Source organism: Myxocyprinus asiaticus, chromosome 33 (genome assembly GCF_019703515.2).
Source record: "Myxocyprinus asiaticus isolate MX2 ecotype Aquarium Trade chromosome 33, UBuf_Myxa_2, whole genome shotgun sequence".
NCBI lineage: Eukaryota > Metazoa > Chordata > Actinopteri > Cypriniformes > Catostomidae > Myxocyprinus > Myxocyprinus asiaticus.
In genome coordinates, this window is record NC_059376.1 from 40,748,485 (window position 1) to 40,761,358 (window position 12,874).

The 12,874-nt window shown below is 38.6% G+C and overlaps 1 protein-coding gene across 1 annotated transcript in view; it reads left to right on the forward strand.

Annotated features, from left to right (window-relative positions):
* LOC127424089 (uncharacterized) overlaps positions 1-12,874 on the forward strand; it is a 52,736-nt gene that overhangs the window by 34,013 nt on the left and 5,849 nt on the right. The window contains exons 4-17 of the mRNA XM_051668863.1: positions 3,335-3,486; positions 3,856-3,973; positions 5,814-5,955; positions 6,837-6,982; positions 7,166-7,308; positions 7,427-7,567; positions 7,700-7,816; positions 8,237-8,387; positions 10,720-10,831; positions 10,946-11,121; positions 11,372-11,610; positions 11,727-11,811; positions 12,052-12,222; positions 12,694-12,730. Of these exons, the coding sequence (XP_051524823.1) occupies positions 3,335-3,486; positions 3,856-3,973; positions 5,814-5,955; positions 6,837-6,982; positions 7,166-7,308; positions 7,427-7,567; positions 7,700-7,816; positions 8,237-8,387; positions 10,720-10,831; positions 10,946-11,121; positions 11,372-11,610; positions 11,727-11,811; positions 12,052-12,222; positions 12,694-12,730 (1,930 nt within the window). The remainder of the gene's footprint in view (positions 1-3,334; positions 3,487-3,855; positions 3,974-5,813; positions 5,956-6,836; positions 6,983-7,165; positions 7,309-7,426; positions 7,568-7,699; positions 7,817-8,236; positions 8,388-10,719; positions 10,832-10,945; positions 11,122-11,371; positions 11,611-11,726; positions 11,812-12,051; positions 12,223-12,693; positions 12,731-12,874) is intronic.

A 12,874-nucleotide genomic window follows, 5' to 3' on the forward strand; every position in this document is an offset into this window, starting at 1 on the left:
GTTTTACCTTACCAATTTGAGCACGAGTACGATAGTGATACATCAGAAGATCAACCCGAACCACCATCGCAAGCACGACGAGAACAGGACATTTCTCATTGGTAAGCTTATATGTAGTTTGACAATAACGTGAGTTAGCCGGTTAGCAGAGGCTAACAGCTAACAGGCTAACAGCGTGCACTGGCTGTACATGTAAACAGACCAGAGGCGGGTTTTTTGTTACCAAATTACGTAGGTTAGTACAGGAAGTAAGTCTGGAATTACTAACGACTCGTTTCAGGTGTTTAGAATCAGTTCTTTCGTTTGGGTGTCAATAACTGCACTTTGATTTTTGAGACTTTTTTACATTCACAAACAGCTGTATAACACACTACATGAAAGGTAATATTTGAAAAACCATAATAGGTGCTCTCTAACTTTTTTACTCAAAGCAAAAACAAGCATTTCACTTTCTTTCATTTTGCCCTTTTCAGTTTTGTTTGCTTACATTATCTTCACACCTCCAGGAAACTATAATCCCCTCTAAAATCTCACACACTCTTTTCCTGACACCCAAACACACACTCTCCATCAGCACTTATGTGTGAAACCTGTGAAGGTCTCTGAATGTCTTTGAGCGTCTGATCGTGTTACTGTAGCACATACGAGCGATCAGGAATAAGACACAGCCCGAATCCCTCCATTGCAGCCCGCTTAACGTCTATTATATGCACAGTTTCAGTTTACAGCATTTTGTAAGCTATAATTGTGTAAGCGGTAATGAGTGTGCTCGACAACTTGTCTTTGTTAAGACAGGGTTATGGGAAACAAAGTCTTTGCATTGTTCTAGTATGTTTAGAGGGTTAATAGCAGCATTTGGCCTTTAGTTATGCTTCACTGAGGTCAATGAGCACTTAAATGCATGTAATGCTTAGTGAAAGCTAATTAACAACACATGCTCTATTGTTAGAAAACATAAAGCAATGATTTCAGCTCTCTGCCACTCATACTGTGTATGCTTATTGAGTAGGGATACTCAATATATTGTTGTCCAAAGCAGTTGTTATTTTTGGAATGAATATGTATTTTTTGTAGTTTTCAAACCATAAGAGCATTGAAAATGAGGCATTAATATAAATCATTATATTAAATATAGTACACATAGACAGGTGTAAACTTACCAACCACAAACCTCTTGTTTTGTTGTTTTTCTTAGAGACATTGGAAAACTATGTAGATACTTTGATGATCAGTACTAATAAGAAAATAGGGCTGCACGATATGGAGGAAAATTAGTAGTTGTAAAATGCGATATTTTCGATATGCGATGCGATAATCCTATGATGATGTCATCCGAGCACATGGAACATTGGAACCCCCACCACCCAAATATACATAAGTTTATTGGGAGGAAAAAAAGGACTTATATCCCAGAGAAAACAATCATAGTTGTCTTTTGTTCCACATTACATATAGACTGCATATAATATAGCCTACTGTTTTTCCATTAGCTGCATATCCACAAATGTGACGCACTTCCATCATTTGCGTCGGGAGTAGTTTTTGGGGAAACTTTAGTCTCAGCTTTCAAATTATGTCAGTTTTATCACAAAATGTTAAATGTTTTTTTGATGCTCTTTAATGCTGTATAATAGATCACAATAGCTACCCATTTAAACGGAGTGGCCGCAATACCGTCTCTCTCTCTGACCGATAGCATGAAAAAACATAAATAAACATCAGAGGGTATGTTGAAAGATACAATATAAGTTACTAAAATGTGTCAGCTCTCATATAATCGCCCAATCTGTAAATGTTGAAATGACATGGAGCAAATGAATGGGGAAAATCTCATGCTTTTCTCGTGCTTTGGATGTGCGCCAATTCACACTGCATGCACACACACCAAGTGACAATCACGCGACCAGTCTATTCTTGGCAATCCGCATCTCGATAAGCGTTACTTTTTCAAGTATTATCGCAAGCCCTTGCGATATGCATATCACGATATGTAAATGTGCCATATTTGCGACATATCGTGCAGCTCTATAAGAAAGCTATTAAAACTGTAAATTTGTGTACTGCTTATAAAATATCTATGAGTGATTTGTAAGTCTTTTTTTTGATAAATATATAATATTTTGGTGACCATATTGGTGTCAAACAATAATAGCTGTTTTGGTAATTGATTATGCTGATAATATAGCAAATAACCAAAGATATATATATATATATATAATATACACACACAGGGTTGGGGAGTAACGGAATACATGTAACGGGATTACGTATTTAAAATACAAAATATAAGTAACTGTATTCCACTACAGTTACAATTTAAATCATTGGTAATTAGAATACAGTTACATTCTAAAAGTATTCTGATTACTGAAGAGATTACTTTGCATTTTATTGTCATTTGTTTCATTTTAATATTTAGTCCTTTCAGATGGAAAACATTTATACATATAAATGATGCGATCCAAAGTGCATTTGAACAGCGGTGAAACACTTTCTTATGATGTGTTACATTCATACGAGCAGACAGAGAAGTACGTTTGAAGTAAGTTTGGAGCAGAAGAAATAGAAATAAACCTTGTGTAAATTATCATCTTTACGTTAAGCTAAAGTGCTATTTCTAGCCATTTTACATGCACACGTTACCAGACACAATCATATTTTTTTATCAAGAAAATTCACGTTAGATCATAATTTCTTTTTTCTAGTAATACCTTTGATATTAGGGCAAAAATCATATTCTTGATAATAATTTTTGTATTTTTGTCCTGTAAAAATATCAAAAAATCCTTAAAACGAGATCAATTTGATTGCTATTGTTTTAGAAACAACACGGCATAAGATATTTCGGTTTTTCAGAGAATGTATTTCTAACATGTGTATTTTGTCTTACTGTACTGGCAGAGCTTTTATAGTCAAAACAAGTGACAAAATCTACCAGTGCTGAAGAAGTAATCCAAAGTATTTTGAATACGTTACTGACCTTGAGTAATCTAACGGAATACGTTACGAATTTACAGATTTGTAATCATGTTGGTTATCAGCCATAACTAAAATTATTAGTTGCTATCATTATCAGACAAAATCTAAGTATAGCATCATTACTATTTTGTATTTTATGAAATTTGTGAATTAATGTTAATTTTATCAAAGACTGGTTATAATAAAAAAGAAGCATTGATTTTTCACACATTGGGCCATGGTCTTTTGTAAATTTTCACATCGAATGTGACAACTCATGCAATAAAAGTTTTACTCCCTCTTTCTGTTTGTTTTTGAGGCCCAAAAAGTTCTGATGGATTGTTACTGATCTTGATCTTCATAATATCTGTTGTAGCTCCTCCAGTGTTCATAAAGACACCACCTGCCTTTCTGGAGGTCATGTTGGGTGAATCTCTCACACTTCACTGTAAAGCTCATGGAAACCCCAAACCCATCATCACCTGGAGAAAAGATGGAGATACAGATGAGAAACGTGATGCAATTCAGGTAGATGGGCTTTTGAGTTGAACAACAACTGACTGACCGCTGATAAAGAAACTTTTCAAGTCAACTTGAACGCATTTTACTTTATTAACATGATTCCTGGTTGCTGATCTTGTTTTGCACAATTCATCAGTGCAAAACTTTGGTATGTAACGCCCACTTTCATGATTCAATCAATTCACAGTGGATTAAATGAAGACCTGCAATTTTTTCTTCTTGATTGGTTCACTCAGAAATACATTGGGTTACAGAAGCAAAATGGGTTGTGAACGACGTTTCAAGTTGACTTTAAAGGAAATGCACAATTGAGTATCAACTTCATTTTTGTCTGTTCATCTCTTTTGCCTCCTAAACATTATTTTCCCCCAACAGGTACTCAATGAAACGTTGACATTAAGCAAGGCTACCAGGGAAATGTCAGGAATGTACAAGTGTCACGTGTCCAACTCAGAAGGAAACCTCACCCACACCACCCAGCTGCAGGTCAAAGGTCAGTTACACACCACCTCTCGTCCACGTGGGCACAGAAAGGTAGCAGCACAGCTGTGGACAATGAGACTAAACGCAGTTAAATGGCTTATAGAATTTTAACCGTTTACCTTAAGCAGCATTAAGCATGAGAACATTGAGTCTTTGGTGAGGATGGCTTTGTTACAAATTAAATAAACTGCTTAATCTTAGCTTCATTTGGGTTGTAATTGGCCGGGTTCACATTAAGTTTAAGCGTGTGTTGCGTTCCATTCAGCTCAGACAGTCGGAATTTCCAACGTCCTACTTGGAAAAATGCAAAAGAATGTGACGTGAAGTCAAACTTCCAACTTGGAAACTCAATTTTGCAAGTAGCAAAATCTGACATACCGCAGATGCTACAGTGAAGCCACTTTTTGAAAAAGTATATAGCTACACTGCAAGCTAGTAATGCATTAAAAAAGCATTTTTAGGGGGCCTGGGTAGTTCAGTGGTAAAGACGCTGGCTACCACCCCTGGAGTTCACTAGTTCGAATCCCAGGGCGTGCTGAGTGAATCTAGCCATGTCTCCTAAGTTTGTATGACTTTGACATAATGTTGCTTAAATGCATTAAAGAAAACGTATGTGTTAAAGAATATTTCAGCTCTGTTGGTCCTCACAATGCAAGTGAATGGTGACCAGAATTTAGAAGGTCCAAATGGACATAAAGGCAGCATAAAAGTAATCCATATGACTCCAGCAGTTAATCCATGTCTTCAGAAGTAATATGATATGTGTGGGCGAGAAACAGATCAAGATTTATGTCCTTTTATGCTATCAATCTCCACCTTTGACCAGCCTGAACCAGTAGGTGTCTGATTGTGCAAGTAAACTTTGCTTACACAGCAGAATGGAGAAGTGAAAGTGTACATTTTCAGTAAAAAAAAAAAAGTACTTAAATATTGACCTGTTTCTCGCCCACGCATATCATATCGCTTCTGAAGACATGGATTTAACCACTGGAGTCTTATGGATTACTTTTATACTGCAGTTATGTCCCTTCTGGACCTTCAAAAGTCTGGTCACCATTCACTTGCATTGTGAGCACCAATAAAGCTGAAATATTCGTTTGTGTTTTGTGTTTGTGTTTTGCAGAAGTAAAAGAGTAAATGATGAGAGAATTTTCAGACTTTTGAATGCAATATGAGAGAGAGGGCGGTTTTGGAGATAGTGTCGGATTATTACCTTAGTTTGCTTGTGTGAAATATAATGAGACATTCAAAACAGTGATGTAAAAATACAAAATATATATAATAAACGTTAACTTTTAGGCAAATGAAATGCATTTATGAAAAAAGTTCTTACATTTAGATGACAATAAAACCCATTTAGCAAACATTTGCAGAGACAGGAGCTTAAAACATGGAAAATTATCCTCTATATTAATAATCATACACTTGAAATGCAATTCTGGCATTGTCAACTCTGGAGCAGTTTCTTTTTACATCAACTTCCGAGCATTGGACAACAGAACGCTACATGGTGTAGAAGCCGGAATAAATAGTATCAAGTAAGAATATCCCACATCCGTTTTTGAATGAAACAAAGCGTAACAATGTACCATAAATTGACTCTACTGGTAAACTGTTATCTAAAATGATCAAACACTGCCCCCTTTTGGTTTTAATGCTGTAGCACAATGCACTGTGGATTTATCATATTTTGATTATATTCTGGGTTTTCACCCAATTTATGTTGCTAGCTTTAACCGTGAACTTTTTCTTAAGCCTAAATCTCGCCCCTGACCTTATGTCCTCCTCAGATTTGGATGCTCATCAAAGCTGATTACATTCTTCCAAATTTCTTTCATGGTTTCAAACAGGTCCTCCGATTATCATCATTCCCCCCGAGGACACCACCATGAACATGTCCCAGGATGCAGTTCTGCAATGCCAAGCGGAGGCATACCCGGCTAACCTCACATATGAGTGGTGGAAACAAGGACAAAACGTGTATCACATTGAGTAAGTAAGCTGCTATTTAAGGAGTGCCAACACATTTCATATACAGTGTAACATTATTACTCATCACTGTGTAATGCCTGATTCTGAATGGTCAATCACTGCATTCTGTGGTCAAATATTTTTGTATAATGCTAAGCTGTATAATTGACCAGGCAGCTGTTTTCCTACATATCTGTGCTGGTTTAATGTCTCTTATATCACTCCACGCTCTCTTCTCATATAATAAAATACTTTCAACTCAAATCAACATTTCATGACCATTTATTTATTTGGGATGGAACCGGGTCCTGATTACCTTTTCCTAGTGCCGGGTTCATGAAAATCATTTTAAGAAATAAATTAAATTCTTAGGATAAATTATAAGAAGTTAGTAAGAATATTCTTGAGAACAATTTATAATAAAAGGCGATTTATTTACTATAATATGTGTGTTTGTGTGTGTGTGTGTAAAATATATGTACTTACATTAATAGGTTTTCATTCTTAAATACAAAAAAAGATGGAAATAGTAGTTAAGAACAGTCTTATTCTTAATGTATTGTGAATATGGCCACTGGATTATTTAGCAATTATGACCGTTTTACATTATCCCTTACTTGTGTCACACATAATGGTGAAAGTTGTCTTTTTGTTTGTTGATGAATTGGGAATAATTCCATTTAGTATGGGGAAAAAATTATCAGTAAGTGTCTATCTGGGTTATGGCCTACTCTAAAAACAATAAATACGTATTTAGATATCTAAATATAATAAGTATGATAAATAGTGTGACACATAGGTTGTAATGTTTACTGTTCTTTACTATGTAGTGCTGTCAGTGTATCTTTTATAAAATGTCATTTCTGTTTGGCCCCCAATTGGATGTGTGTTTGTGTTTATAGAGCTCTGAAATCACGGGTGAAAATCTTGGTGGACGGGACGCTCTTCATTTTAGGTCTTATCCCTGAAGATTCTGGGAATTATACCTGCATACCCACCAATGGTCTAATGACTCCGCCCTCTGCGTCTGCCTACCTCAAAGTTAAACGTGAGTGATGTGCGTGTGTTAAAGTAGGTGAATTTGTTGATTCTAGATTCTTTATATTGCATTATTAAACGGTTAATGGCTTCATGTAAACCAGGTAAAGAGAACTGAGAACTTTCCAGAGGACTGAATTAAATTGGTTCATCTTACAAATTATACAATTAAAAGCTTGATTCTCTCTTATAGATCCTGCACGAGTGGTCCGGATGCCCCGTGAAACTTACCTCCCTGCAGGTATGAGGGGAAGCATCATATGCCCAGTTCAAGCTGAGCCACCCATGCTGCATGTTAACTGGACCAAAAATGGAGCCTCCTTGGACCTGGAGCAGGTACATTGTGAATGTTTTTTTGTTGTTGTTGTTGTTGTTGTTTATTCCTTCAAACATCTTATTACTAATTGTCATGTCCCCTTTGACATTAATTCATATCTTCATCTTGACTGGTCAGTATCCAGGATGGATGGTCAATTCAGAGGGCTCTGTCTTTATAGCCACAGCCAATGATGATGCAGTGGGCATGTACACATGTACAGCTTATAACAGTTATGGGACCATGGGCCAATCAGAACCGACCAAAGTTATCCTGGAGGTAAAAAGCACACATCTAGAATGGCAAATACCACAGAGTTGCCATTTACCTACAATTGTCACCACATACTGGAATTAATTATTTATGACCAACCAATTTGGAAGTGCTTCAACAATTTGCTGGTGTCCTCAGGATCCACCCTCGTTCCGTGTCTCACCCCGTGCTGAGTATCTACAGGAAGTGGGCAGGGAGCTGGTGATACCCTGTCAATCTCAGGGAGACCCCACCTCTAACATCACATGGACAAAGGTAAGCCTTTCCCATAGACTTCCCATAAACTGACACATGCTTAATCCCTTAAAGACCCGATGTAATGGTTTGATGAATGTAATCATCTTTAAAGTGTTTCCTTTAAATCACAGCCCAACTTTGTCAACCTAAAAAACAAAATAACTGTATACACCAAAGGGGGCAAGATGATGTCATTAAGATTGCTGGTTCATTTTCCTGAAAGAGAAAGACTGTGCATTCTAAATGAGAAGATATGCTAAAAGTTTATTTGGTCTAAGGAGTAGGAGTGCACTAGCTTATAAAGTAGATGACCTTTAAAGCTAACAAACAAGGACTAAAAGTCACAAAACATAACATTTTATTTCACAGGGTCTATAAGGTGAAAAACAGATGGTATAAATATTCTTCTGCAATCAAGTTTTTTATTATCTGATTTAGGTCGGTCCCGCCCCTCGCTCTCCATTTACAGTCCTATCCAATGGCTCTCTGGTCCTGCGTCCACTCAGTAAGGACCACCAGGGGGCGTGGGAGTGTCTTGCCACCAACCGTGTGGCCACTGTCAGCGTTGGAACCATGGTTTTAGTGCTAGGTGAGAGAAACAGTGATTGAATGCTGTTAATGTTATAAAAAATGACTTAATGCCAGAAAGATAAATGTGAGATACTCTTGCCCGAAAAAGTATTTGGACACTAGTATGAAAGTTTTGCATTACATTAGATAACAAAGTGGCATTTATTTTAAAGAAGTTTGTTAGGTTTGAAATCATAAAACAGTAGATACAGTGTGCATAATGAAGACAAAAGTATTGTGACACCTTTGTGATTGTCAAAGTTAGTGGGACATGTCCAGTGTGGAATGGCATGAAACAACTTACGAATTACAGGACTCCTACCCCCAACCCTGTGGTAGACCAACAACTGGCTGACGACCTAAATGTGTTCCACTGTAGATTTGAATGGCCCAATCTCACACCCCACACCCGCTCTGACCTTCACTTCACACAAACACCAACACCTCCTGCAACCCCCCTCCTGCTACTCAACCTGCACTTAAGATCTGTGAAGAAGAGGTGTCCCATGTCTTTCGGAAACAAAAGACTAGGAAAGCTTCAGGCCCAGATGACGTTTTTACCTGCGTGTCTTAGATCCTGTGCTAACCAGCTGGCCCCCATCTTCACACAGATCTTCAAAAGATCACTGGAGCATTGTGAAGTCCCATGCTGCTTCAAACGCTCAATCATAATTTCTGTCCTAAAGAAACCCAAAATCACAGGACTTAATGACTACAGACCTGTCGCCCTGACGTCTGTGGTCATGAAATCATTTGAGAGACTGGTGTTGGCCCACCTGAAGGACATCACTGGACCCTTTCTAGAACCCCTTCAATTTGCTTATCGAGCAAACAGGTCTGTGGAGGATGCAGTCAACATGGGATTGCATCATATCCTGCAACATCTGGACAGACCAGGGACATATGCAAGGATCCTTTTTGTGGACTTCAGTTTGGCTTTCAACAACATCATCCCAGCTATACTCCAGACTAAACTACACCAGCTCTCTGTTCCCACATCTATCTGTCAGTGGATTACCAGCTTTCTGACAGACAGGCAGCAGTTTGTGAGACAGGGGAAATTCACTTCCAGCACCTGTACAGTCAGCACTGGTGCCCCCCAGGGATGTGTGCTCTCCCCACTACTCTTCCCCCTCTACACAAATGTCTGCACTGCCAAGGACCCCTCTGTCAAGCTCCTGAAGTTTGCAGATGACACCACTGTCATCGGCCTCATCCGAGATGACAATGAGTCTGCATAAAGAAGGGAGGTTAAACAGCTGGCCGTCTGGTGCAGTCAAAACAACCTGGAGGTGAACACGCTCAAAACGGTGGAGATGATTGTGGACTTTAGGAGGAACACACCAACACTGTACCCCCTCACCATTCTAAATAGCACTGTGGCAGCAGTGGGGTCATTCAGGTTCCTGGGCACTACCATCTCACAGGACCTGAAGTGGGAGACCCACACTGACTCCATTGTGAAAAAGGCCCAGCAGAGATTGTACTTCCCTCGCCAGCTGAGGAAGTTCAACCTGCCACAGGTGCTGCTGATACAGTTCTACTCAGCAATCATTGAGTCTGTCCTCTGCACTTCAGTAACTGTCTTGTTTGGTTCAGCTATGAGATCAGATATCAGAAGACTACAAAGGACAGTTCGGACTGCTGAGAGGATTATTGGTTGCCCCCTGCCCTCCCTTCGAGAACTGTACACTTTCAGAGTGAGGGAAAAGGCTGTTAAAATCACTCTGGACCCCACTCACCCTGCCCACTAACTTTTTGAACTGTTGCCTTCTGGCTGACGCTTCAGATCTCTGAGCACCAGAACCGTCAGGCACAGGAACAGTTTTTTCCCTCAGGCTATCCATCTCATGAACAGTTAAAACTGCCCCATTGTGAAATAATTATGGGCAATTCACAGTCTAGTCTTTATATATTTATCCTACACCATCCAGCTTCTTCTGCCTTTACATTCCCTTGCACTGTATATAACAGATTGGTATTTAGTTTTGCACTACGTATGTGTATGTGTGAATGTATGTATGTGTGTGTCTGTGTGTGTATGTATGTATATGTAAATACATTGTCTTATTGTGTATTCTATATATACTTTATTCTTCATTTTTTTTTATTCAATTTTTTTATTATTTTTAATTATTATCTATGTCTTGCTGCTGTTTTTGTATTGTTGTGTACTGGAAGCTCCTGTCACCAAGACAAATTCCTTGTATGTGTAAGCATACCTGGCAATAAAGCTGATTCTGATTCTGATTATCGACTCCTGCAGTTGCTGCATTTTAGGGCCACTATATATTTAATATATCAACATGCTTTACCTTACTCTGTCTCTTTTTATCTTGTGTCTCCTTTAGGCACAAGTCCTCATGCAGTTAGCTCGGTATCTGTGGATCCAGGGATGAATCAGGCCAATGTGTCTTGGGAGTCAGGGTTTGATGGAGGATACACGCAGAAATTCACTGTCTGGTGGGTCACCTCAGCTTGACTGCATCAGTAGCATTTAATTAATTGTATAGTACATTAAATCAGTATGCGTGATCTGGTATAAAATTGTGATTTATGCGTTTCTGACTCTTTCAGGGTGAAGCCCACTGTGAGAGGCAAGTATGAATGGGCGTCAATCCCTGTACCAACATCCAGAACCTCCCTGCTGGTGACGGGTCTGCAAGCAGCCACAAGTTATCAGTTCAGTGTTCTTCCCCAAAACAAGCTGGGCTTTGGGCCTTTCAGTGAGATCATCACCATTAGGACACATGGTCAGCACCTTTTTTATACACACAACAGTTACAAAACACACACTTTATGACATACTTATATCATCCTTTAGCTTTACACATATAGACACGGATCTTATTTGTGGTAAGATTTAGATTGTCTGTTCTTTTTAAATATATTCCATTATTTGATGCAAAAATATTTTCTGGGGTAACTTTATTTTCCAAACCCCTGAGCTAAGTTGTGTTAAGTTGCATGGTTGAGTGAAATGTATGTATTTTTACTTTGCAGCACCTCCAACAGAAGTGCCCACTGTGGTGACCACCATCGCAACATTTTCCCCTCCCACCTCGCTATCAGCCAATCACACCTCAGCGGGTGTACTGCTGCAATGGTTGCCACCTCCAGAAGGGTCTCCATCAATCACAGCCTTTGTTCTTCAGGCGAGGCGGGAAAAAGGGGAATGGGTCACTCTATACAGAGCGATCGCTGTCAACAAGACAGAACTGATTGTACAGGGACTTGTGAAGGTAAAACATCTGTGAAACATCAAGAAAATTGAATAACAATGGAAAAAATATCCCTAATGTTTGCCATTAGCTTGACCTAACAGCTCAGTTTTACTCAATTACTGTATGCACCACAGGACTCAAACTATGAGCTGCGTCTCCTGTCTCGCAGAGGCAAACTGTTCAGTGCTCCCAGTGAATCAGTCGTCATCTCCACTGAAGGTGAGGCTAAAGCTGATTTCTGCCTTTTGAACTGACTGAAAAGTGAGAAAAGCTTTTTGAAGATACATTTTTTCAGCATGCATATTTGTGCTGATTGTATTAATGTATCGCATATTAATATAATTGCTAAAAAGTTAAAGATGTTAGGAATATAAAATTGGAAGAAAAGATTTCTACTTGATTGCTGTTGATGATGATTATTAAATTATTAAAAGGTAACATGAAATGTGTTGTCATCAGGTATGGAAATGTATCCAGCACCTCCCAGCCTCCTTGCCAATGTCCCTGAACCCCTTTTGGCTGGCGTGATTGGAGGCGTCTGTTTCCTGTTCATAGCCATCATACTCTCTTTGGTGACCTCTTGCATTATGAGCCATAGAAGGGAACAACGCAGACGTAAAAGGCGTGATGGTAAAAGCAATGAAATTGTTATTGCCATGAGATTGAAAATGACTGAGCTTTTATTGAACTGAAAGAAACATAGCTATGAATGCTTTATGAAGCTTTTTCACACCATTGGAGTCATTAGGAGCATAAACATTCAGAAACATAGACATTAGTTCTTAAGTACTAGTACTGGTACTTAAGTATCATAAAATAACCCAGCAAAGGTTTATGTAAGTTGACCAGTGTTTTATCCCACATTCAATTGAATTTTTATGGCTTTGATGCATTTATTTATAGCTATAGTTGTATACACATTTAATGCCTAAAAGACTGATATGAATGGACATGACATATTTGTTCTTAACCATCAAGTGGTGTTGTCATGCATGGCATCTCTGTTTCTGTTCAGGCTGCTTTTTTGTTTTTTGGTCACCTTATCTTTTGACTCATTTTCTGTGGCATGATTTGAACTTTGCACTTTCCCCACCGTTTCAGATATTCCCCCTGCCTTCCAGAAGAGTTCATCTCCGCAGTAAGTGTCCATCCTTGCTATGAATGTATCGTTCCTACGCTCCTCCATCTTTGTCACATTACTATTTGCAAGTTCTTTTGAAATGTCAGCCTGAAGGGGTTATATGTTTCTTTCAAACATTTGCCATGTTAAAGTCTTCCTCTC